The sequence below is a fragment of the Grampus griseus genome, assembly GCF_964374135.1.
Source record: "Grampus griseus genome assembly, chromosome: 1".
Lineage (NCBI taxonomy): Eukaryota > Metazoa > Chordata > Mammalia > Artiodactyla > Delphinidae > Grampus > Grampus griseus.
The window spans coordinates 150,767,763-150,794,948 of record NC_139017.1 but is presented as its reverse complement, the minus strand read 5'-3'; the positions used below and the strand labels follow the sequence as shown (position 1 = coordinate 150,794,948).

The window sequence follows — 27,186 nt, the reverse complement described above, 5'->3', positions numbered from 1 at the left end:
CACTTAAACTCAGTCCACTGAGAAGGAGGATTAGAAGCCCCACATTGGTGGAAAGGGGAATAACAGCTACTGTGTTTTGTTTTTGTTTTACAAAGCTTTCCTTAGACTGTGAATTCCATGAGGAGAGGGACTGAGTCCCGTGTTTTCCTGTTAGCTAAAGCACAGCATCGGGTACATAGTGTCTGTGTGTCCATTGTGAACACTATTCTAGTTATGCGTGTTCAGATCATAATCTTGTTTAGTTTTTTGAAAGTCACCCTCATACTCTTAACTCAGAGATTTGAAGCTCTGTGACGTTGCAGGAAGCCGAGCAGGTGAATCTCAAGGTTGCTCTGTGGCAGTTGCTTCTGTGCACCATCTCTTTTGTGTGCTCTGGCATCTGTACCACCTTGAAAGCTGGAGCCAGTCACAGAGCTGGTATTCTGCCCTTTCCGTAGGAGGTCTCAGTGAGACACACCATTTTAGGGGAAATGGAGCAGGGAGTGTAAAACGGGAGGCTGAAATAGCAGTCCTTTAGCCTTTTTGTGGGCTGGGAGTAAATATTTAGACACTGTCCTCAGCTGCCATAGAGATTAATCATAACCTTGCAACACTTTTAGAAGCTCCCCCTTGTTCCTGCTGGAACAGGTTTGTCTAATTTGAAGAACCTTGCTTTGGCTCTTTCGAAGCCGCAATTTTTTTCCCCAAGAGACCTGCTCTGAGTTCCTCTGCGTAATGTCCCCTTTGCAGGAACTTTCTATCCACACGGCTGGCATCTTTGCGCCACCCACTTGCACCATACCTTCCGACCCGTACCTCATTATACCCAATTCTGAAACACCTGGCTTTTGAAACATAGTGAATATCTTCTTTTGAAAGGGCAAATCTCCACTTTTTGCTCTGCTCCCTTAAGCCAGGGCTGTTTTGATGACTAACATTCTGCGTGTCCCTGGACTAACCATCTGTATTTTGGTCCCAGAATTCATTTCTATTCTGCTGTTTCTGTAGCGATGAAAGTTCTCTAGCTTTTGGATACGGTTGTGATTCGGTTAAACTCTCACTGGTTTTCCATCTGTTTGCCATTGGTTGGGGCTCCTCTGATGTGTTGGGAAAGCTGCACACCGTCGTGGAAGGAAGAAGTTCACACGTCTGTGGTCTTGTACAAGAGTTCATTTGCTGACTCGGAAGGTTTTGTGTAAAGCCTCTCTCTGCCTGTGTGAAAAGCACGAGCTCCCCTTCAAACAAGTGAAAAATGAGTTCTGCCTGGCTTCTTGTTCTTCGCTCTCCTCCACTTCTGGGCTTCCTCTGAGGAAGAGGAACGTGGCTGGGAAGGGGTGTGGATGAGCCTTCACACACAAGCTCAGGCCTTGGGCTTTCCAGCAGCAGCGAATGTGTGTGTGAGAAGAGAAAAGAACCCCTGAAGAATAGGATATCAATTTAGGGACTATTATTGAGCATCTGCTATGTATAACACACATTTGGGGTGTAGAAAGATGATTCTCATTCCAGTCCAGCTGATGATTTCTTCTATGAACTTGGGTAAATGACTTGACCTCCCCGGGCCTTAGATTCTCCAGCTGTGCTTGGACTAGATAATCCTTAAGGTTCTTTCCAGTTTGGGAATTCTGTATCAAAATGTTTATCTCTTTGTTACAGAACAAGAGAAACGGCTTTTCCACAGGATTGGCATATTCTTATGTCTCACATGCTTCAAACTAAGTGGCTTCAAGATGGTTTCTCAGCACTATTGATGGTTCGGATACTTCTTTGTTGAGAGGTTGTCCTGTACAGGAGGTAAAGCAGCATCCTTGGCCTCACCTACTAGATGCCAGTAGCACCCCAACTTTCTGCCAGTTGTGACAACTAAAAATGTCTCCAGACATTGACATTGCCACTTGTGGGGAAAATTGCTTCAGTTGAGAAGCACAGCTCTAAAGAAAGAAGAGTGGTACTGTTTGAATGTGGCTATTTTTAATATCTATTTTCATATTGGTCCTCTGCTGCTTATTACCTGTCCTGGGGTTGGAGGATGAAGAGCAATCTCATTGGTCAAGAGCTCTATCACCTTTCTTTGGTAGCTTCTTCTAAAGATATGCCTCCCCTCAGTAGGCAGGCTTACTTTGCATCTTCAGTATTTTTTTCAGAATATGAGAAGCTATTGGTTGTTGCAAAGAGGAAGCTAAGGCTTTAACGGGAAGTAACTTAAAAAACATAAAGAACTAAATGTCCCCAGGGAGTGAAGACAATAACTTCTAGAGAATCGAGTTAAACATCTGTTTCCTGAAGTGAGGTCATGAGTGATAGGAAATTAGTTTAATTATAATGTCAAGTTTTGAAATATCAGGTCCACCTGGCCAACTTTGAAATAATTGCCCAGCTGTTAGCTCAGCGATCCATCTCTACACACCTCCAACCCCCAGCCTGATGAAAGCCATTGAGGTAGTGATTGAAATGTTCTAGCTCTCTTATAAGATCTGGGTTTTATCCTTATTGCTTTTGCTACAAAATGTTGGTTTTATTTTATATTAAAAAATTTTTTAATTTTTTTGAAGTATACTTAGTTTACAACGTTGTATTAGTTTCAGGTGTACAGCAAACTGATTCAGTTATATATATATATTCTTTTTCAGATTCTTTTCCATTATAGGTTATTAAAAGATATTGAATATAGTTCCCTGTGCTATACAGTAGGTCCTTGTTGTTTATCTATCTTATATATAGTAGTGTGTATATGTTAATCCCAGAGTCCTAATTTATCTCTCCCCCACCCCCAAAATGTTCTTTTTAGGTTGAATTACTTTACATTGTCCCCAGTGTCATCTTTTTCTTTTTTTGTCATCTTTTTCTCATCTCTTTTCAATCCACATTCTGGACTGGGTTGGGTGCAGAATGATGCTCTTTGCTGATTGGGGTAGAGTGTGTTCTATGAGCATCCTTGCTGGGATGCTCTGGGATCCCAGAGCCATGACTGAGACACTTGAGCCTGTGTCAGTCTCTATCCCTCAGTCCTGGCAGGCTCCGTGTTCTATTCCAGCTGAGCCTTTGCCAGAGTAATTGGCCACATGGAGCCTTCAAGCCAAACAATTGTTTGTACTGAGATAGTCTCACTGTTTGGCTCCTAATGAAATAATCTCCTTCCTGCCCCCAGTGAAAGCAGCTATTTTTTATTTCCTCCCTCCCCTTTTCAGAGAAGCCATGCCTCAGCTACCACTCTTCTCGCTTATTCATGAATGCTTTAAGCAGGGTCTTTGTGCAGAGGAAATTAGCTAGAGCCAAAATATCCGAGCTAACCAGGATACAAGGAACATTAAGGACACCCTTCCTCCTAATTTTCTATGTAGGATATTTAAATCACCTTTGTGTGGTTTTCTGAGTAATAAGGGATTCAAACCTCAAGTCCACATAAGAAAAATACTCATTCTAGGTTTTTTAAAAAGTATGCTAACTTACGCAGTTGTTACCTAAAGGAGCTCACAAAATAAAAACAAATATAAAACCCAGCGACAGAACAAGCATAGCTGAGTGCCACCGGAGAATGACACAGTGCTGTGAGAGTCAGAAGAGGAAGGAAAAAAGGCTTGATGGAGACAGCAAGATTTTCACAAAATGAGGTTTTGCAAATGGAATAGCCCACGTAGAGCTATTTGTGAGCAATATTAAGTTGATCCAGAAAGTATAAGTAGTCCAGTTTTCCTTATTTGTCAAACCTGTGAACCTCCAAAACATGAATTCAGGAAAGAGAATCCACAGGTAGAGATAGAAAGTTGCCCAGGTGGCCCCCATGTGTCCTGCTTCTCTTTCCCTCTTTGGGTGCTTCTTCTGGATTATCGATTGCTTTCATCGTATTGCTGCCTCTGCTCTAAAGCTCTGGCTCATATATAGACACAAATCACTTCCTTTGATGCTTTTCCCTTAGCCCTGTTAACACCATTCAGAACTTTGAGTACAAAGAGGGAACAAAAAAGGGAACTTATCACAAAATATATGAAACTAAAAAACAGCCACCCTTTTCTTTGAAGGTTTAACTTCTGATCCTACCTCGCTCGGCTTGTTTCCAGTCCCTGTTCTGTTTCAGAATCCTGAGGTCACGTGCCTTAGCTTCACAGGACCAGTGTAGATTCTTAGTTACCTTGCTTGATTTTTTTTTTTTTTTCAGCACCAGGTCCTCCTGCATGTGAAAGGTACTGTCTAAGGACCCACCACCAGCAATTTTCTCTCTAGAGAACTTGACCCAGAGGATAAAGCCAAACTGGCCTTCTTGTGCTGCTGCGCACTTAGGGCTCTTTTACTCATTTCTCAGTGGATAGGCATCCAGGCCTCTTCCTAAGGTTACTGGCATGATCAGAGACCTCATCCTCCAGGCTGAACTCAAGATTCTCCAGAAAGAGAGGGGCTTCCCACTTGGAGGCCCAGCACTGTGTACCACAACTTTCATACTGATCTCTCATGGGAGCATTTATTTAACAAGAGCTATGAACATACTGTTTTTTTTTAGAAGGGAAAACTTTTATTTTGACTTCATAAAAATTTAAAACATTTAAACAGCAAAGCATGTGCTAAACAAAATAACAGAGGTTAAAGAGAAATTTAAAAACAAGAAACAAAAAATTGCAAAATGTCAATTCCCCTAATCTATGCATTTAGGGCTAAACCAATAAAAATAGTACTGAGATTAGCTGGGGATGTTGTTATTTAGTTTTTGTTTATTTTTAGATTGTTTTTAAAACCAATCAAAATTTATAGGGATAAATATTGTTACTTGTATGGATTTTTAATAACAGCTTGTTGCATTTCCTGTATTGTTTCAAATGCCTCCACCTGGTCACATCAAACTTCAATCGATGCTTTAAGTAATAGAGGATCTTTTATTGCAGCCAAAGTATAGCAGGTATGCTGTCTAATTCTAGAGAGTCCAATGAAGTGGAAATAATATATTCTTAAGCATTATATTAAACCCTATCTTAGGAATTATAGTAAAAGCAAATGTAGCATCAATTGAATAACAGCCATTAACTAAAGAGAGAAATCAAGAGGACGTTTAAAGACAGAAAACATTAGGCAGATGTCCTACTATGCTTGTGGATATTTAGGAGGTGGCTGCTCTGGAATTAAACCTGGACATGACCCTGGGTCCTTCAGCCCTCACGGTTTGACCTCCTTCTTCCCTGGGAACCTGATGAAGGAGAGGGATTCCCTGACCCTCTCGGGCCTCTGCTTGCTGAATAGCAGGGCAGAGGAGCCCCTGGGGGAAAGCTGGAATTTAAACCCTGCTCTGGCCAATTTTGTCTCCTGTGACCATTTCTTTTCTTAGCTTGTTGAGCTTTCTCTCAGTCAACAGAGATGCCAGCCAACTTTGTTGAGGGTTTTTTCTCATGGGACATGATCCGTCTTTGATAGAAGGAAATGTTTCTTTCCAATTCTCTCTCTAGGTCTTTGGCCAGCTTTCTGTAGGAGTTGCACTTGGGGAGTACACTGCTGATATTTTCGTACACTTTGGGAAGTTTCTTCTTCTAAGCAGTAAATTCCCTCCTTGATAAACTTTGTGCAAAGTTTCATTATATGTTGTTGATGTAGTTCAGTCACTATTTGAAGTTTAAGCTGAAGCTTTTGAATTTCACTTTCAAGCTGTGAATATTCAAATTGCAAAGAGGGTTGCTCAGTTTGGAAATTTCTCATTTGACTTGTAAGCTCCTTTTCATTTGATTGTCTTCAATAATTTTTTTAAAATTAATTAATTTATTTGTGGCTGCGTTGGGTCTTCATTGCTGCGCCTGGGCTTTCTCTAGTTGCAGTGAGCAGGGGCTGCTCTTCGTTGTGGTGTGCGGGCTTCTCATTGCGGTGGCTTCTCTTGTTGCGGAGCACGGGCTCTAGGTGCTCGTCTGCAGTAGTTGTGGCATGCGGGCTTCAGTAGTTGTGGCTCACGGGCTCTAGAGCGCAGGCTCAGTAGTTGTGGCACACGGGCTTAGTTGCTCTGCATCACGTGGGATCTTCCTGGACCAGGGTGTGAACCCATGTTCCCTGCGTTGGCAGGCGGATTTTTAACCACTGTGCCACCAGGGAACCCATCTTCACATAATTTTTAAAATGTTCCTTGCTTTTCTCCTTCGAGCCTTTTTAAGGAAACATTTAAGTAACAGCATGGATGAGTTTCTTTGAATCGACTTCTGACTCATAGTCTAGGTGGTCTCCATTTTCTGATCCATTCTTTTTGTCTAATCCCAAATCGCCGTCATCCACATAATCTCTAAAGAGAGCAGGTAAATTTGTCCTCTCCAGCACAGTTTTTGTCATAGATCTTTTTAGCTGGCTCTTTTTATGATTTACAACCTATTTCACCCGTGTAGTTGAGTTTTCAAGCTTTTTTTTTCTTCACTTCCCACACTCTTTGCCCCCATCCTGCAGCTTCTCGGGAAAGCAATCCTAGGCTTTCCTGAAAATGAGTGTTTTCAACCATACCATCCATTCTTTCCCTCTGAAGTTGTTCTGCATTCTTCTGAGGCGCTTTTAGGGTGTTTTGGCACCAGTCACTAAGGGTTGGAGAGAGTTTGACATATCTTTGAGTAACCATGTATGTCCTTGAAGGCAAGCCACCATCCCTCCATGAAATGAAAGTTTAGGGGCTCACTTCTAGTTATTTTTCAAGAAAATCTACTGTGTTCTCAAGTAAAGAGGTGGACATGTTTAGATTATTACGTTTTGCCATACTCAAGGTTTGTAATGTCAGAGGACTGGCCTCTGCTGCAGGCATCAGCTTGTGTAAGTCTAAGCTTCTCACTGGCTTTATGAGATTCTTCAACCCGGGCAGATGTTTCGGCTAGCTCTTTCCCCTCTTTAAAATATATCAGCTCTCTACTATGAAAACAATCATAGCATCACATACCAGAACCTCCCAGGGAAACCCCAAGAGACTTGGGTCTCAGGCTTTTAGAGAGCACCGCCAGCAGTACTGCACAGCTGCTGCTCCAGGACTGGCTGGAAAGACACCTCTGTGGCAGTCAGAGGCCCTCTGTGTAGACTCAGGGACTCACCTTGTCCGGGAGTCCCTCAGTCTGCCTCTTGTTCCCAAATCAGAGAAAGGCCTCTGGGTGTCTGTGGGTGAGAGTCACCCTCTCAGATTTCTCTGTGTGGCTGGAACCTAGCAGCTGGCAGCTACACACACCGTTTTAGAGGACGTGATGTCTTTGTTGGTGTATAGAAGTAAGAAGAGGAATAACAAGAATTGATTCTAGAAAGGCCCAGATCATGGAAGAATTTAAGCCACACTTAGTTTGGAGTTCAGTTGACAGTGGGGGTCTAAATTACATGTCTTCAAATGGGGCAGTGACATCATCAGCACATACCTTGGCAGAATGTCCTTTTCAGAGGCAAAAAAAAAAAAAAAAAAAAGCTCAAACTAGGACCTGGTCCTTTCCCTTCTGAAGTATTCTGGGAAATAGAGTTGAGTAATAAAGATACAGGTTGTTTGATTTGGTCGTCTTTATTACCAGAAACATCACCTAAGTATACATTAGTTACCGTCCACTGCTGGGATAGCAAGGAAGGAAGAGTTAGAGCCTAACCTGCAATAAAGCTTTACCTTCCAATAATAAATAAGGCAAATAAGATTGATGTGGAGCTAAATTTACTAAAAGTTAATTGCCCTTCCTTCAGTCTTTTCAGAGTAGTTTAATTAATTTTAGAGATACAGTTATTATCTTTTAGCCCATAGCTTTGTGGCTAGCAGGGGTCAGGTAAATACCATGAGATATGTACAAGCATGTTACTGGACTAATTCAGAGCAAGCACCGGTTTTCCTAGGATTTAAAGGAAATGAATAGCCAGTGTATAGAGAAACTGAGAAAGCTGCTGCCCCCAGCAGTAGACATGTGCCTTGTTCTAGCGCTGGCCCTTTGGCTGTTTTATTGTTTTAGTTTTATTACTTTCTGTAGGCTTTTTAAAAATTGTATTTAATTTTCTCCACCACCACCCCCGCTCCAGAGCAGAGCAAGGTCAAGGCCAATCCATTGTCTGTAAGCACTACTAACGGCAAGAGAAAGATTAACAATGTCTCCTCCTTTTTTCCCACTAGCCCCCATTCCACTTCCCTGTTGATTTCCTAGTGTTACAAGCTTTAATGTCTTTAGAGAAAGACCATTTTATTTTATTTTAAAAAGAATTTATTTATTTATTGGCTGAGTTGGGTCTTCGTTGCTGCGTGTGGGCTTTCTCTAGTTGCGGCGAGCGGGGGCTACACTTCATTGCGGTGCGGGGGCTTCTCCTTGCAGTGGCTTCTGTTGTTGCGGAGCACACGCTCTAGGCGCACAGGCTTCAGTAGCTGTGGCACTGGGGCTCAGTAGTTGTGGCACGCGGACTCTAGAGCGCAGGCTCAGTAGTTGTGGTGCACAGGCTTAGTTGCTCCATGGCATGTGGGATCTTCCCAGACCAGGGCTCGAACCCCTGTCCCCTGCACTGGCAGGCAGATTCTTAACCACTGCGCCACCAGGGAAGCCCCAAAGACCATTTTAAGTTATCTGCTGAAATGGGTTTAGATGTAGACTAACTATTTCATCAGTGAGTGCTCAGCAGTGTTCTACTTCACTAACCACCTTTTTCTGGTTACCTGGTAGGAGGATAACGTTGCTTTGCTTTGTCTCCATGGATATCATAGCAGTTTGTTTGCTACATCTGTTCTGTCATTGACCTCCTGGATTAAGTTGGCTCAACTGGCTTGTATTTTAGTTGAGTGTAGAATAGCTGCTCTCTTCTTCTAGAATCTCCAAACCTCTATCTGTATCTTGCATTTTTTGTTATTTTATATAAATATGGGAGTAGTATAGAAGTAGCACCAGGAGGTAAAAATGGTAAGAAGGCAGATTAATGGGACTCAGTGTAAAGAAGGCATCTCTAGTATTCAATGCCATCCAACAGTAGAATGGCCTTCCTTTTGAAATGGTACATAACTGACTTAGTACCAGAGCTGTTTAGGGAGGAACCAGATAAAAGGATCTCAATGACTAATGAGAAGGTTAGACTCACCGACTTCTAATGTTCTTTCCACCTCTGATTTTCCAATTTTAAATGCCTTGGTGTAGTATTTACCTTTATTCTCTAATCAATCTCAGAAATCTTTCAATTTGTTTTGTCTCAAACATTTAAGAAGATAACTTTTAGGGCTTCCCTGGTGGCGCAGTGGTTGAGAGTCCGCCTGCCGATGCAGGGGACACGGGTTCGTGCCTTAGTCCGGGAAGATCCCACATGCCGCGGAGCGGCTGGGCCCGTGAGCCATGGCCGCTGAGCCTGCGCGTCCAGAGCCTGTGCTCCGCAATGGGAGAGGCCACGACAGTGAGAAGCCCGCGTACCGCAAAAAAAACAAAACAAAAAAAGATTAACTTCTGCTTTTTCAAATATATGAACGTGGACAGTGTCTCTTTTTGACAAAAGGAAACAACATTCTTACAAGATGTACCGGATGGAAAGGGACTTACTTCTCTTGCAGAGCGTACTCAGAGCAGAGGTTGATTGAGTAAGCTTTTATTTTGGCCTCATGGTTCCTTAAAATGTTTGTACTTACAGAGGTTCAAAGTTACTGTTTATTGTTATTTTGGAATAGGGAACTAGGTGAATTCTCTTTTGTGTAGATGGAAATAGGCTGATAAACATACCTCTTAGTAGCCCTACTTAATTTCTCCAAGATGCCACTGGTGTTTATGTGTATTCTTCTTTGTAGTGAATCAAGGGTTGAAGGGATATAATGAGTGGAACTGAGGTACCTAGCGTTAGAATTGTTCTTAAAACAAATACTGCTGCTTCTTTGCTTTGATTCTCGAATTTCATGCTGGAGTTAATGACAGGCTAAGTTCAGGAGAAATTTGCTTCTATTTTCAAATCAGAATGTGTTGATGGAGGTTCTTCCTTATGTGTCTATCACGTTTAAACCAGCTTTCAGTGCCAATCATAGGCTCCATGAACTGAATTTGATTTCATGTTTTTAGACTCATCAGGATCTAACATCTTCAGGGAATTCCCTGGAGGTCCAATGGTTAGGGCTCCGTGCTTCCCCTGCAGGGGGCACAGGTTTGATCCCTGGTCAGGGAACTAAGGTCCTTTATGCCTCATGATGCGGCCAAAAAAAAAAAAAAAAAAGACCTAACATCTTCATAGATTATTTCACATTGTACCTTCAGAACCACTGAATTTCAAGCAGGAAGGGACATGAAAATTTCCTACAAATCAGCCAGTAGAACAATGGTACTAGAAGGGACTTTACAGCTCATGGTTTACCCCACCCACTGTGCAGGGATCATTTCTCCACCATCCCTGAGAGTTGATCATCCAGCCTTTTCTTGAACACTTGCACTTACTGGGATTCCACTGTTTTTGGATATGCTGCATTTGTTTTCACGCAACCTTAATTATGAGTTAGGAAATTCTTCCCCGGAGTGTTCCCAAATCAACTTCTACTCACTGGTGCTAGTTATGCCTTTGGAGCCTCACCAAAGTAACCTAATCCCTTTTCTGGGTAATATCTTTGCCTTGAAAGTGTTTGAAAAGTTCTTCTCCCTTCATTTTACAAGACAGAAAAAAAACTGTATGCTTTTTATCTTGTTAATTGATGACTTCATTTAACAAATACTTATTTTGTATGTACTACTTGCAAGTATGGTGGTAAATGTTTGGGATAAATGATGAAGGGACAAGGTCCTTGCCTTCCAGAGCTGATAGTCTATTTAGGGCAAGAAAGTTTCGTAAGCAACTAATTGTGATAAGATATTAAGTATTGGAAGAGCAAAGCAGGCAATGGACTCTTAGCCATAGCAAAGGTCAAGATTTATTCCCTTGATGGCCTCACAGAAAGAGGTGACATTGGACTAGATTTTGAAGTGTTCGAGCAGGGAATGAAGGAGAAAGCCATTTCAGGTAGGAAGAAGGTGTAGGCAGAGGCGTGAGTCATGACATTTTTCAGAATGATGACTTGCTCATCCTGTGTAAAGCACGGAGTTTCAACTTATCTTTCAGCCAGTAAGGAGCCACGGATGGCTCTGTTGTTTTTAAAATACCTGTACTGTTTTTTCTCATTACAGAAGTAATGCAAGTTCATTGCAAACAATTCAGAGAGTATGTTAAAAAATAGGAAAATAAATATTTCACAGTCCCACTACCCAGAAATAATAGCTTTTAATATTTTACATGTATTCTTCTAGACAATTTTTTCTGTGCATACATATACATTTATTCACATTCTTAAACAAAAATGGTTTGATTTGTTCTGTTTATACTGTTTAAAATTGTATTTTATAATTAATATAACATGGACATGTTTCTATATTAAATAAAGAGCTACAATTTTCTTTTCCCTGAGTAGTGATATCATAGTTCTTTTATGGAATCTGTTGATGTTTTTTGTTGGAACATTAATATATTACTGAACATTCTTAATATATTTCTTTGTGTACTTGACCTGTTGTTTCCCTGATGAATTCTTACAGCAGGGGTGGGTGGCCTTCAAAGGATTTACTTACTTTCAATTATTATTATTTTTATTTTTATTTTTCTGCGGTACGCGGGCCTCTCACTGTTGTGGCCTCTCACGCTGCGGAGCACAGGCTCCGGACACACAGTCTTAGCGGCCATGGCTCACGGGCCCAGCCGCTCCGCCGCATGTGGGATCTTCCCGGACCGGGGCACGAACCCGTGTCCCCTGCTTCGGCAGGCGGACTCTCAACCACTGCGCCACCAGGGAAGCCCTCAATTAATTTTTAAACAAATTTTGCCTCCCTGCTGTGTGCGAGGAACTGTGCTGTGTCCTGGGAATGTAACAGTGAACATCACAGATCTGCCTGCTCTTGTGGCACTTATAGTTTAGTGGAAAAGACATGTTCAGCGATCACATAAATAAATATATGATAAAATATGGTACAACTTAGAAAGAAAAAGTAAAGGGTAAAATAAGTGAAAGTCTATAACCTTTGAAAAGTCCTTATTTTTAGAGGTATATACCAAAGTATATGCAGATTGCATGGTATGATATTTGGGATTTGCTTCAAAATATTCCAAGGTTGGGAGTTGAGTGTGTGGGAGTATAGCTGAAGTAAGATTGGCCAGAGGTTGATAATTGATGAAGCTGCTGGTTAATTATGCTCGGCTTTTGTGTGTTTGAAATTTTCCATAACGAAATGTAAAAACCAGAAGAAAAGATGGAAGAGAGAATATAATCTGGTTTAGATTGGGGGACCAAGGAAAGGCTCCTTTGAGGAAGAAGCTTTTCAGCTGATATATAGGAGTTGACCAGGCTACAAGGGGTGGATAGTGGTTGGGGAAGGAGCTCTTTAGGCAGTGAGAGCAGCGTGTACAAAGGCCAGAAGCCCTAAGTAAAGAACATGTTGGTGTTTTGAGGAAACGAAAGAAAGCTGGCGTGATTGGAGTTGAGAAGCTGGGGAAGTAGCCATGGGCCAGATCATATAAGACCTTGGAGACCACGTTAAGGATTTTGTTCTTTAATCCAACAGTGACAGAAGGCAGGCTTCCCTAGAAAGGTTTTAAGCAGCTGAGTGACAAGGTCACTTTTGCTTCTTTAAGAGCTCAAGCTGACTGTTTTGCAGAGAATGGTTTTGGTTTGGTGTTGGAGGAGAAGGGAATGTAAAAGCAGAGAGAGACATTAATTAGGAGGTTATCGCACTAGTCCAAGAGATCTGGTGCGTTTGGATTAGAGAAATAGTGTTGCAGATGGAGAGAGGAGATACTGATTTGAGAGATATTTGGTCTTGGTGATGGTGTAGATATGGCGATTGAAGAAGAGAGGTATAAAAAATGATGTATAGGGCTTCCCTGGTGGCGCAGTGGTTGAGAGTCTGCCTGCCGATGCAGGGGACACGGGTTCGTGCCCCAGTCCGGGAAGATCCCACATGCCGCGGAGTGGCTGGGCCCGTGAGCCATGGCCGCTGAGCCTGCGCGTCCGGAGCCTGTGCTCCGCAACGGGAGAGGCCACAACAGTGAGAGGCCACAACAGTGAGAGGCCCGCGTACCGCAGGAAAAAAAAAAAAAAAAAAAGAAAGAAAATGATGTATAAATTTCTGACTGCTGCGTTTGAACGGATGGAGGTGTAATTGATTAAGATGGAGAAGAATGGAGGAAGAACAGGTTTTGTGGCAAGAGATTGAGAGTTCAGTTTGGAATATGCCATTCAGAAAATTAGCACCAATTTACATTTTCACCTCTATATTTGAGACTACATGAAAAGTTTACATTTGGGGGCCTGATCTGTACAGATTTGTGTTTTGGAGAGATTATTCTGGTGGGAGTCTGTTTAGTTGTTACTCTGTGAGCTCTTTGAAATAGGGGATCTCATCTTTATTGTCTCTGCCTTTGTATTCCTGGTACCTAGCAGGCAGAGTGCTTGGCACATAGTACGTACTCAATAAATAATATTAAAAGAATGAATGCTTAATACAACATTGTAAATTAACTATATTTCAATAAAAATTTTTAAAGAAGAGCTAACAAGAAAATCTTACGCCCATTTTAAAAAAATGAATGCTTATAGGTGAGATATGAGAAGGTCTAGGTAGAAATGGATAGATTCTGGGAAAGTTTCCAAGGTAGATTCAACAGGGCTTGGATGGAAGATGGAAGAGAATTTCTCTCCCTTCCTTGACCCTTCCTGCTGAAGAGTTTTTCAACAGCTCCAAGATGCTGGCAGGTCTAACTTATGGGTATCCATTGATTTAGCAATGTTTTTTTTTTCCCCCTTAACATTTATTTTTTGGAACTCCATAGGTTAGAGATCAACAAGTTGTAATTATTATAATAGTAGGTTCAAGCTATCTGTAACTCTAGTTCTTTTCTCTCTGCTGATTTCTCAAGCCGAGAACCCTCCTAGGCCTAGTAGCTCTGGTGATGGGGGAAGTTTCAGCAGCAAGAAAAATTTGCAGCTGGGCATCAGTAGTTAACTCGGTTATGCAGAAGCCATCCAGTAGTTGAATGTAAATTGGATTTATTTATATGCTTTCCATTTTACAAATGGAGAAATAAGCCCTGGAGAATCTTGTCAAAAGGCGTGTAACTAGTCAGTGTAAGCCCAGATTTCCCTGATACTGGGCTGGTACTTACTAGAGCTGATTGCTTGGCAGATTAGCCAGATCCATATACTTTCTTCATTTTTACTGATCCCTCATTGCAGAGTGATTATTTATTAATTTTAATATTGCTTAATGCTTCCTGAGCCTGCTTGTAGGCCCCTGATGAATATGTTCACTTAGCCATGACCTTGCTCTTATGTTGTGCTAATCACTACCAGTTTATATCGCTGTCTATCATCCTCTTTGCTTTCAAAATGGTTTGAAACATTGCCTCTCAGAGTCTCTTTCCATTTTCAACTTCAAAATGGTATCTTTTATATTTTCTCCCTGGTTGCCATGGCCAATGTGTATGGAACAATTGGATTATCTTTGCATGTATCCCGTGTTTAAGTAGGCTGGCCTTGTAGCAACAGTACCAGGTACTGTGGAATCCAGGCACATCAGATGGCTGTCAGCTTCCCACCTTCCTCTGTGTGTGCAGTGGAGGCGTGTATGGACACCAGGGCAGAACGGGGGCGTATAACAGAAAAGGGGAACAGCTGGGGGTTTAAGTAGTATATTCTCAAGGAATATTTTGAGGAAGATAAAAGAAGCTGCTTAAAATTTCATGTTTTCTAGAAGACTTTGAAATTGTATCGAGGGTAAGTTTCTTTCTGCTCTTCAGTCCGTTGATTTTGATTCTGGCGTTTAAGGACTAGAACTCACATTCCTGTCTAACAAGCAGCATTCTGTGGTGTTGCATAGTGTTGGCTTATACATATGAATTCATTAACATGCCCTTATCAGACTTCCCTGGTGGCGCAGTGGTTAAGAATCCACCTGCCAATACAGGGGACACGGGTTCGAGACCTGGTCGGGGAAGATCCCACATACCACGGAGCAACTAATCCCGTGCACCACAACTACTGAGCCTGCGCTCTAGAGCCCACGAGCCACAACTACTGAGCCCACGTGCCACAACTACTGAAGCCCGCATGCCTAGAGCCTGTGCTCTGCAACAAAGAGAAGCCACCTCAATGAGAAGCCCGCGCACCGCAACAAAAAGTAGCCCCCGCTCACCGCAACTAGAGAAAGCCCGGGTGCAGCAACGAAGACCCAACACAGCCAAAAATAAATAAATTAATTAAAAAACAAAACAAAACATGCTCTTATCATGAAGGAGATGAATGGGAAATGGGTTCCAGAAATCTCATTCTATGCCATGTTCTTATATGTAGCTCTCTTTTATTATTACCCCTCCATATTCTCAGCAGTGTGAGGTGAATATTATTGTGCACATTTTGTAGATGAGGAAACTGAGGTTTAGGAAGCTTAAGTATCTCTCTGAAGGTCACACAGCTAATCATTGATGAAGCTGACCTTTGAAATGTAAGTTTTTTTCTGGCTGCAAAGATTATGCTTTTAACAACAACACCGTTTTCCCATATTTTCAGCCATGTAAGTATCTCTCCTGTGTTTTCACTTTCTCCAATTTCAGAATGCTTTACGGAGCGTGCAGTTATTGATTAATAAATCTAGTGGCTTAAAACTAAAGGAGGCTGAGTGTCTGAGATAGAACTGTCCGTATTTCACTGGGGAAAGGTTGTAAGAGGGATGTGGGAGGGGGAGCAGAGAAGGCTTCCTCTGACCTTTCATGACCTTTCATTGCCTATGTTTCTATACTGAGGCCTTGTTAGTGGCTCCAGAATATCAGGATTTAGTCTTGTATTCCTCCAAGGCAAAGAGACGGTAAATACTCTGGAACGGGATCTGGAGAAATTCCACAGTTGTGACAGTAGCTTAGATGTTTGGGAATCACCTTCTCCAGACTTAGGGTCAGGAAGCAAATAGCATAACATTCCACAGGTAACTTTTTACTTTTTTAATTTTATTTTTGGCTGCGTTGGGTCTTTGTTGCTGAGCACGGGCTTTCTGTAGTTACAGTGAACAGGGGCTACTCTTCATTGCGGTGCGCGGGCTTCTCACTGCAGTGGCTTCTCTTGTTGTGGAGCATGGGCTCTAGGCATGTGGCCTTCAGTAGTTGTGGCTCGCGGGCTCTAGAGCGCAGGCTCAGTAGTTGTGGCACACGGGCTTAGTTGCTTCCCGGACCAGGGATCGAACCCATGTCACCTGCATTGGCAGTCAGATTCTTAACCACTGCACCACCAGGGAAGTCCCACAGCTACCTTTTAATTAGTGTTTTTGGCTTCTGATTTTGTTAGCAAACAAATATAATGTAACTATCTTATGAGTTCTAGAATCTCGAGCAAAGGGAAAATGGTAAAGAAACATGAAATATTAACTTTTGGTCCCATTTTAAATCCTGTATAATTTAGATTTTATCTGAGTTCCTTTATGAAAACTGTAACCCAAAATAGACGTACAGCACGCTAAGGAACCTCATTCACATCTATTTAGGTTTTCTGTTTTGTGTTTATGTTAACTCCCACTGGAAGAAGTGTGTGGATCATTTGTGTGTTTATTGGCTACATAGCAGATCTACTGTGCAAATCTGGGGATTTGAAGGGACTGAAGGTCTTTTTAGAAGATAAATCTGAGCCTAGCAAGATTAGAGCAGTAAGAGGGTATTGGGATAAAATTTGAGGCAGAGAACACCACCTGGTGGTTATAAGGAGGACTTGAGCCTTCTGTATTTGTAGTTTTTGCCATAGTATCAGTAATATCTTTGTCCAAAAATTACATTCTTACTTATAGTAATTGCAGATTCAAATTTCTAAGAATAATTTTCTGCCATATGATTTTAGCATTCCCTTATTAAAACTGCTGCCAAAACCCTTAGACCAACCAAACTATTATGTGTGTCCAGAATTGAAACCTCATGTCCTTTGTTGCTCCAAATGCAGGTCCTCTTTATCTCTGCAGAAAATCAATTAGTGTCTTTTCACCTCTTTATCAAAACCTCTAACTTTGACATCATGCTTCTTTATGTGGTAAATTTCTGCTTAGTGGAATGATGGCAGAGGAAATATTAGTGATTTTTCAGCAGGTGTTTGGCAGGCGTCATATAAAAGTAAGTCAGTTTTATCCTGTATAAAAATTATGAAGAAGAGTTTGAAAATTTCCCAGAGTGATTATTAGGGTGAGCAAAGTTGGCAGGGGATGGGAGATTATGTAACAGAATTTTACTGAAATACATATCTGAGATTTCTTTTTTATTGCTATAAGTATCTTTATTATTTGACAATCGTGAATCTAAATAATTCTGTAGTTGGGTAAAGTAGGAACATCAGCCCGAGGGGAAAGGATCCTAGTAAGTGAATCTGGATGCATATTTTATAGGCCTGGTTGGGAGGGGAAGATAAACAAAGTTTTAAATTTCAGGCTGAGCCTTGAGCTGGCATGGCATGTCTGTATCTTTTTTCCTGGTAGGAAAACTGAATCCAGGTCTCACTACCATTGAAATGTTTCTTGAGGGAGGGCTGTTCGTGTAAGATACTAAATAGAATGTGACATGACTTCCCATTGTTCTCCTGGGATTTTTAAAAACCATGAGTAACAGTATTATAATATTTGCATTTCAACACTTATATTATCAGATACTGTAAAAAGCTGCTCCCTAGTCAAATGCCCACACATTATATAATCCCATTTATATAAATGTCCAGAATTGGCAGATCTACAGAGACAGAAAGTAGATTTGTGGTTGCCTGGGTCTGGGGTGGGGGGAAGTTGGGAGGAAATGGGGACTGCTTGCTAATGGGGTTGAGATTTCTTTTTGGGGTGTACACCATCACCAGAATTAGATAGTGGTGATGGTGTACCACTGTCTGAGAATACTAAAAACCACTGTGTTGTACACTTAAAAAAAATTTAAACTTAAAGAAAGCTGATTCTTGGAGGAATGAACAAAATCAATTTTTTAAAGAAAGGTGATTATGGGAATTCCCTGGCAGTCCAGTGGGTAGGACTCAGCACTTTCACTGCCAGGGCCTAGGTTCAATCCCTGGTTGGGGAACTAAGATCCTGCAAGCTTCACAGCACAGCCAAAAAAATAAAAATAAAATCTAAAAAAAAGTTTTTTAAAGATGATTGTGGTAACAGTTCTCTCACTTATGTTCTAGGAGAAATGTTGTCTGATAACCTAAATATTCCACTTTGGGTCTTGAATGTTGTTTTAATTGGTACTTTATTGCCCTGTTCCTGACCTTCACAGGACCACGATGGGCCTCCTGGAACATTGGTGTGTTCATCTGCATTCGATGTGCTGGAATCCACAGGAATCTCGGGGTGCACATATCCAGGGTAAAATCAGTTAACCTCGACCAGTGGACTCAGGAACAGATCCAGGTATTTACACAGCCCAAGAGTGAGTCAACTGCTCCCATATTTCCATGTAAAAGTAGTTCCGGATGAATTTCAGTCAAACTGGGCATAAAGGTGAAGGTAAAGGAAAGTTTAGTTGTTAAACACTTATGTCACATTTAACATTTTTAATCTTTGTATTTAAGACACAGGTTATTCTACTTATATTTTGCTTCCTTCAAAGCACTAATAGTCTATGGACTAGGACCCCATGGATCCGTGAAGGTATAAAGGGGGATCTTTGGATTATTTTCTAAGGGCCTTGGCATTTGCAGATCTAACATTTATAGTTTTAGATACTCACTTAAAAGAAGAAAACCCTCCAACGCATACACTTATAATAGTGTTTTATTGCAGAAATGCATATATGAATCTTGCTTGCTGTTAGGTTGGTGGGCTGGGCATGAGACGCTTAAGTTAGTGAGTCCAGCCTGGCCCAAGAGCTGCACCTCGATGTGGCTTCATTGTTCTATATTCTCTTCCTGCATTGAAACTTGTTAAAGTAATTTTTAAAAAAAATTTTTTTTCCTTTGTTTGGGGGGAAAGAAGCTCCAAACAAAACGAGTTGCTAAAGTTGGTGTTAGAAATAAGAGGTTATTCCTAACAGAAAATGGCTTTAGAAGTTCCTTTAGATTATTTTTATGGATTCACTAAAGGACTAAAAGGTTAGTTATATTTTCCAGTTACACTTTACTGTATCTTATGAAGGAAATTACATGCCATGGAGGTATTTGGGAATTTGAAGATTTTTTAAAATCTTGGAATTTCTCTCTCACAGGTGTTAAGGAGTCTTTCAAAAGCCTAATGAGAAGCACATTTATTGGTACTACAACGGAATAGGTTAATTACTGCTATAAACTCAGAATTGTAGTTGTTCCTGATTATTGCCTGCCTGATTAGGCACTGATTATTGCCTGCCAAGTAGACATTTTGATTGGCAGCTATGTCTTGGACTTTCACATGGGATCTTGAATTATTATTGAATTAAATGTATCCTGTCAGACAAGTCTTTCAATAAAAGGAGGAGGGGTGGCAGGAAAGACAGCTGTGAAAGTAAATGGTTGGGAGTAGAGCAGAGAGAATCATGGATTGGAAACCAGAAGACAGGTTTAAATCTCAGTTCTCCCACTCCCTAGGTTGGTTCTTCAATTGTAAAATGGTACAATTGGGTGAGAAGTTTTTCAATTCTTTCCTGATGTGACATTCCTTGTTTCCACATCTTTTTTATTGCAGTGCATGCAAGAGATGGGGAATGGAAAGGCAAACCGACTTTATGAAGCCTACCTACCTGAGACCTTTCGGCGACCTCAAATAGACCCGTATCTTTTCTGGAGCAACTCAGAAGGCTGAGTGGTTTTTTTGGTGTTTTGGGAGAGTCACACAAGACTCAGAACCCATGATCTGACTGGGCCATATTTATATGTGGATTAGTCGAAGTCTGGCTTTTCCTCTCTCCAGCAACCGAGACACACAGGAAGTCCACATATACTGTCTAATGTCAGAATGGTGGTGTCACATGGGGAAGACTGTTCAGGAATTAAGACTGCAGTGGTTCACTGTGAATTCTTCCATAAAGTGACATCTCTAATAATTTTTGGATCTCTGAAACCATTGTTTGATAAAAAGAATATTTATTGTGCTATGTTGAGTTAGCAAAACTACCATTCATTTTTAACACCTTTTTATGTCCTAGCTCAAAGAATTAACTGTTGTTGACCAGTTAATCCATAACTTTCTTCCCCCATCCCCTCAAAAGGAGATAGCACCCAGCTCACAAAACCAAACCCCCTGAACGCAGTGCTTCTCAAAATGTGGTTTGTAGACCATCTTGTTAGAGTTTGCTTTGGGTGGGTGCAGGTGGAACCTGTTAAATGCAGATTTGGGGCCCTGCAGAGGATCCACTGATCAGAATCTGGCAGTGGGGCACAAGAGGTTATAAGGGGCACTCGGGTGCCTTTGTTTAAGACTTGTTAAAATAGATAACTGACTGCTTTACCTGTATTCTAGAATAGCCACAGGCTCCACTGATGTCAAAATGAAGATTGATCCCATTTTCTGCTATCATTGCTCTGAAGGAAAATCCTAGGAAATGGTGATTCCCTGCAGTAACCACGAAGGAGGCATTTAAAGGTTTTGGTCAGGGAAACCCCACATGAAGAGACAGGAGCCATATGGGGAAACCAGGCAGGAGGGAGAGAGGAGAACAATGTTCCATGAGATACAAATTGACCTTTTATAGTCATTCCATGAGAAAGATTTGTTTGATTTATCCTTAATAAGCTTTTTGCAGAGCTGTCGAGGGATTTATTCGAGATAAATATGAGAAGAAGAAATACATGGACCGAAGTCTGGACATCAATGCCTTTAGGGTTGGTTGTAAATCTTTCAAGTTTTGTTCATAATAAGTAATTTGCTTATTAATCAGCCCAGGTGGGAATTTGAAGAACAGCTACCAAAATACTCTAAGTCCATAAAGAAAAAAAAAAGCCAGCTATAGAATCAAGACCATGAGGTATCATGGAGCAAACTTTTGCCGCAGGGATGGACCAACCACCAGTGAATTCTTTACCATGATTTGGATTTAGGTGTTAGTGATTCCCAGTTCCAAATTCTTCAAATGGACATGTTGGGCATACTAGACCAAACAGAATAATATGTGTGCGTATGTATATACACGTGTGTCTGTGTGTGTGTGTCTGTGTGTGTGTGTGTGTGTGCGCGTGCATTTTTTTGCTGTAAATGCCGTCAACAAAATTAGGTGTAATTAAAGCACCAGAGTTTCCTTCAGTTTGACCAGCATATTATTTCCAGTGTGTCGACAGACTGCCAATGGGACACTTGTTCTTGAGAGGGGGTTTTAGGAGACTCCCAGTTGCCAAGTACACTTTTCATCCTAGGCGTGTAGTTAGAATCTGAAATACAGTGTATGATAACTGGACAAGTATAACATACGGGAGGAAATACAACACGGTTTCTGGAAGAAGAAAATATGCCTGACTAATGACAACTAGAGTGGAACCAATCAATATGACTATTTAGACCTTCAAAAAGCCTTTGACAAGACTCTATAGTAAATTTGCCTTGGAATAATTAACTGTTTCTCTAACCAAGGAAGTATGGAGAATATGGGATTCTCCAGTTCTAGCCAAGGACCTATCTAGCTATCCTCTATCTTCTATCTGTTATTTATTTTAATGGAAGATGTACTAGCCAGTGAAATCATTAAGTTTACACAGGGCTCTAAGCCCTTCCAGGTAATTTAAAGTCAAGCTAATTGGAATCAGCTCCAGACTGATCTTTTGAGCTTGTGTGAAAAGGGACACTAACTGGGAGGTGAATTTCAATGTAGGCAAGTGCAGGGTAATACGTGTAGTTAGGTAAAGATAATTCCTTCTCAACTTTGTATGAAGGACTCTTACCTCACAGTCATCCAGAAAAGGGACCTGGAAGTTATTGTAACTGTCCCAAGAAAGAATTAACCCAGTGCACAGCTATGGCTTGGATGGCATCATCAAAAAGAGTTTGAAACCAAAGCACAAACGTTTCCTTTCACTTGTAGAAAACTATGGTCTGTTTCCTTAGCTCTATTCATTGTACCAGACCATATGAAATCAGACAAGGTCAGAAAAAGGTATCTGAGATAATTCAGAAGGTGGGAGAAGAGGAAAGAGTAGCTATATGGAGATAGATAGTGTTCATTCGTAATTAGGTTGCTGGTGTACCGTACCCATGAAAGCAGCCTGTTTTACTCACTGAATGTTTTCATTTAGGAAGGAAATATTTCCTATGTGCCAAAGAGCTATTTCAAACTTTTTTATTTGATGTACTTAGATTTTTAAAAAATACTCTTGCAAAGATTTATATGCCAAGAATTAATATTTGCTAAGTGAAGGCATTTATTATCAAATCTAAAAGAAACTGGCTTTGTTAATTAAAGGGTATTCTTTTTAAATGGACAGATAAGACATTTTTAACTTCAAGAAATAGTGTTCTGTATTAAAGCATTACACTATGCATGAAACAGACATAGCTGCATGTGTTCTTCATGATTATAATACCACTTTATAGATAATATGAAAGTTAAAGTGGAAAATCCATGCCTACTCTTATCTTTACTAATGATTATCGTTTTGGTGTGTTCCCCCATTTTCTCCTACTTTTTGGAGGCGTAATTATAATACAGTTATATAGAATGTCTCCTGCTTTCACTCGACTTAACAGATCATTTTTTTTGTAACGTTACTTGTTAATTTTCACAACTTGTAATTGTTGAATCTTATTCAGTGAGTAACTAGATCACAGTTTATTTTACTATTCTCCCCTGTGGCATAAAGGTTAAGTTTTTCTTCAGCATATAAAATTCTGGGATGAAGTTCTTGGTGTATATAACCTTTTCCATGTTTTGGATTATTTTCTTAAGATACATTACAAAATACCGTATTATCTAGGGTAAAGGGTTTCAGTATTTGTCTCTTTGTACTTTTACCAATATACTTTCTAGAAGTTGTGCTATTTTATACTGTCTTCTCAGCATTGGGTAAGAGTGGTAGTTTTACTCAATCCCTACCAATATTAGATATTATCATTAAGATTTTTCTCCCTCAAAAAGTGCCTTTTTTTTTTTTTTTTTTTTTTGGCTATGCCTTGCAGCTTGAGGGATCTTAGCTCCCCAACCAGGGATTGAACATGGGCCCTCAGCAATGTTAAGCACAGAGTTCTAACCACTGGACCTCCAGGGAATTCCCCCCAAAATGAATTTTAAATTTCACTTTTCGATCATTAGCAGGGCTGACCATTTTTCATGTGTATGCTATACTTCCTTTTGTTTTTAGTCAAATTTTATTTTTTAAAAAAGCAGCGGATCAACATTACAATTCAAGAACCTAATGTAAATATGCACTTGACAATGAAGCACATCTGAGTATGGAGTGAAAAAAGTTTTCCAAAAAACCATCAAATGTATCATCTCCAAATACCCAAATAATAAATCACTTCTACAGGCGTTTTGTTGAGTGGAATCATAAACAAAGAACAGAAGATTTATTGCTGCGAAAAATCTGTAGTACAGTAGTATGAATCTTGGGTATTAAGCATAATCAGTTGAATCAAGTTAGGAAGTTGAAAATCTAATAAGAAATTTGTGCGTATGAGAGAAGGTCTATAAGCCAGTTGACCCAAGAGCAACTGAGATATCAAACTTGTTCAGTGAGACCAGACGTTATTTTAAATCTCCATATTTTGAAGGCAATTAAAAATTACAATTCCAACAGCCCACAAACTAAATTAAAAAAACTGTAGAAAGCATTAAAACTATGTTCAAAGAGCCACTTTTTCAGCTCAATTTCAGCACCCCAAGGGAAAAGAAAAGCATCCATGACTATCACAGGTGAAAACAGAATGAATGTCATCGGAATCAGTTATTTTTCCCCACTGAGGTATAAAATCTATATAGAAATTTGATACTATAACAAATTGTACTTCTCATAGTTCTGTTTTAATTTCCTTTAAACCCTGTTTAATACAGTTTTTTTAATTGTTATAAAAATGTTTTCGTGATTCTGAATCTGGTTCCAGTTCTTTTTCATTTTTTTATATCAATATTTAATACACTGGCTACCAGTTCTAATCAGAAAAAAAATCTTGAACGTCTCCATTATAACAGCATATTCAGCAGAAATTACTGATGTGCAAGCAAACCATAAAAGGTACAGCTCTCTGGAAATCACATTTCGTAGATTGTTTCAGTCTGAATATTCTTTACAATGATTCTTTTTTTTTTTTTTTTTGTGGTACGCGGGCCTCTCACTGTTGTGGCCTCTCCCGTTGCGGAGCACAGGCTCCGGACGCGCAGGCTCAGCAGCCATGGCTCACGGACCTAGCCGCTCCGCGGCATGTGGGATCTTCCCGGACCGGGGCATGAACCCGCGTCCCCTGCATCGGCAGGCGGACGCTCAACCACTGCGCCACCAGGGAAGCCCTACAATGATTCTTGATGGAAGACTCTTCCAATCTTGTAAACATCAGTGTGCACAGTCTTGCTACTACGTAGTTTCGTATCCTTGGACAGGAGGGCCGGTTCACAGCTAGTGAAAGCAAGAGCAGTCTAAGTTTTAATGGCTGATAAACCCTACATCCTACAGGAGGAAAGCACTTTTCCTTTTTTGCTACTTAAGAATGTGGCAGAAATGGATGCTGAGGTAGCCCCGTCAATCCTTATTTTTTTCTTTCTTTGTAAATTTGGTCTCAGAATTCTGGAAGGGTGACATTTCAAAGAAGCCACTGCTAGGACTGGCTTCCATTGCAGTCTCTAATGCTGGACACCTGGCTATCCTCCTCTGTGGCTTTATCTAGGCACTGATTACTGTTCGCAGGCTGCAGGGTTAATTTCACCAGGTCATACTCCCAAAGTTGGTTGCCTTTTAGGTGGTAGCATTTGAGCATTGTGACTGGGCCATTAAGTTTGGAGACACCCAAGCAAAGGTCATCTGTTCTAATTTCTTTGTTGGCAGTGTAAGAGAAAACCTGATTACCTCCCATACCATGACAGTTAAAAATTCCAACTTTTTCATTCTCTTTTCTAGCCATGTTATCCAGACACTGATTTGTTTCCACATTTCGTATCTCTCCCAAAGAGAAATAGTGATGTGGAATCTGAGAATCTGCATAAATATTCTCTAGGTACCAAAAGAAAGGTCTGCATTGGGGTTTGCGTCTTAGACCAAGTCTTGGTGCTATATCTCCATAATCTACCTTTATAACACCTGGATAAATTATATAGAAGAAATGCTTGAATTCATCCATACACACTTCTGCAAGTCATCTGTTATTTTTATTGATAATCTGCCCTGTGCCTCCTGGAAACGTGTAGGGTGTAGCTTTCTGAAACACATGTCCAACATGTGAGCAAGTAACAATCTCCAAAGTTCCTCCACACTGCCAAATCCTAAAGGAAATTTCTAGGTTTTCTCCTCCCCAAATATCCATTCCAGCATCATATGTTCCAATTTCCTGAAAGTAATCTCTGTCTATTGAAAAAAGGCCTCCTGCCATTGTAGGTGTTCTCACAGGAAGAATTCCATCACCTTTCCTTCTGTCCATTTCTCTTTGGGGAACAGGATACCAGCGAAAATTAAGCTTCCAGTTGAATCCGCCATAGGTCATGTCAGAACCCGCCTTGTACTCAAAAGTATCATCACTGATCACATCAATGATAGGATAGTCCACTGTCTTCCTGTCATGTTTGATCCTGGCTAAGAGAGGCTCCAGCCACCCCACTGTACACTCACAGTGAGCATCTTAAAAGGTGATCACTTGGCCTTTAGACACTGCAGCTCCTTTTAACCTAGCTCTGATCAATCCAGAGCATGGCTTCATTCGAATGACATGAACTGGTAATTTAATTTTTTCACATAACTCTCTAGAGGTCTTTTCAAAAAGTCTCTTTCACTGGCCTCTCTACTAGAACAATTTCATCTCGCATGTGTCTTGGTGAGCGATTAATGACACTATGGACAGTTCGCAGAAGTGTGCTCCAAGCCTCATTGTGGGAAACAATCACCACACTTGTTGTGATAATATTCCTTGTATTCAGGAATATTATCTGGATCCACCTTTGTTTTACACCCTTCTAACCTAACATCTGGTAAAGATCTGTTGAGTGCAGTCATCTCACTTGCCGTTAAATTGAACTGATAGATTTTAAACATGTCTTTCATCTTTTCTTGACCCTCTTTAGTAGGAATGACGACTGGTTTCCCTATTTCTCCAGGACTTTCATGAGGCTTTTGTACTGCCTCTAGAACATCCCCAGCAGGAAGTCCTCTCTCTATTTTTCATCACAGTTGTTGCATTCACTGAAGTAACGCAGCAGGAACATATCCAAGAGCACCCAAATCAAGGAGGTGGCTAGCACCACCTTGCAACACGCAGATTTTCTCACGGCACTTTAAGTCAAATGCAAAATTTTAAAATATATATAAATACACAAAAATCATGAAAATTATTCCAATCCAGTTTCATCAGAAATCACGTTCATAACCTTGGTACGCGCGCGGCGGCGGCGGCGGCGGCGGCGGGCGTTATTTGTCGGGCTGCCGTCCGCCGCTTCGCCTCCTCGACCACTGCCTGCGGCTCGCCCGACGCGAGCCCCGCCTCCGCCGCCTCTACTTCCTTTTATATGCCTGTGTTCTTGTTTACTTTGTGGCTCTGTTATGCATTGAGATTTGATGATAAAAATGTGACCAGTAACGGTATAATCTGTGAAAGTATTATGAAACTGCCTCTGAAAGTAACAAAAACTGAGAAAGACTTTCTAATATTCTGGTTTTGATGTGCTTTTTGGTTTTATACAGATGATGCATTCAGGACACCCTAAAAGGGATACTTGAATCCTTTTACTCATTTTTACCTTATTTTCTTGGTTTTTGTTTTTCTAATCTTTAAGCTTGGTTTATTTTCTTATTTTTAAAAAAGGAGATGAAGTGGGAGAAAACTTCTGATGGAAGTTAGAAAATCACAAAGGCTGTATGCCGAGTAAGATGAACAGTATTCACCCCTGTGCCAAGTTGAGCAAGTTAAACTAGGGTCAAAAGGGGGCAGCAAAACCGGTGAAATGGTTTAACCCCTGTAGATAACCCCATCTGCACACTAGCGGTCATAAGTGTGTTAGACAGAACAAGGAGGGAGGTGCTTAAGAAATTTGAAAGATGCCTCTTGCAGTCTTGAGGCGAGGGTGGAAGAGGCCAACGCTCATGCCCCACACCAAGAAACCCCGAGTTTGTCAGACTCCTACATCAGATTCAATAGGGATATTTGTGTCCTTTTGGGCCATTTGAGGTTATAATTTGTTGAA

General features: G+C 40.8%; 1 protein-coding gene and 1 pseudogene across 4 annotated transcripts in view; one reads left to right on the top strand and one right to left on the bottom strand.

Annotated features, from left to right (window-relative positions):
- SMAP2 (small ArfGAP2) overlaps positions 1–27,186 on the top strand; it is a 47,683-nt gene that overhangs the window by 11,687 nt on the left and 8,810 nt on the right. Inside the window, exons 1-4 of one of the 3 annotated variants that reach the window (XM_082670684.1) lie at positions 1,711–1,773; positions 18,187–18,320; positions 19,569–19,654; positions 20,626–20,704. In XM_082670684.1, coding sequence (XP_082526810.1) covers positions 19,572–19,654; positions 20,626–20,704 — 162 coding nt within the window. In that variant the 5' untranslated portion in view covers positions 1,711–1,773; positions 18,187–18,320; positions 19,569–19,571. Of the gene's footprint in view, positions 1–1,710; positions 1,774–9,434; positions 9,482–18,186; positions 18,321–19,568; positions 19,655–20,625; positions 20,705–27,186 lie in introns of those variants that run through there. The other 2 variants (XM_082670683.1, XM_082670682.1) reach the window with 2 other exon arrangements.
- Positions 24,618–27,165, bottom strand: LOC309829653 (polypeptide N-acetylgalactosaminyltransferase 1-like; annotated as a pseudogene). The gene is made up of 3 exons: positions 27,127–27,165; positions 26,374–26,504; positions 24,618–26,278 (listed from the first exon to the last, which is right to left on the bottom strand). The product of its transcript is annotated as a polypeptide N-acetylgalactosaminyltransferase 1-like (transcript).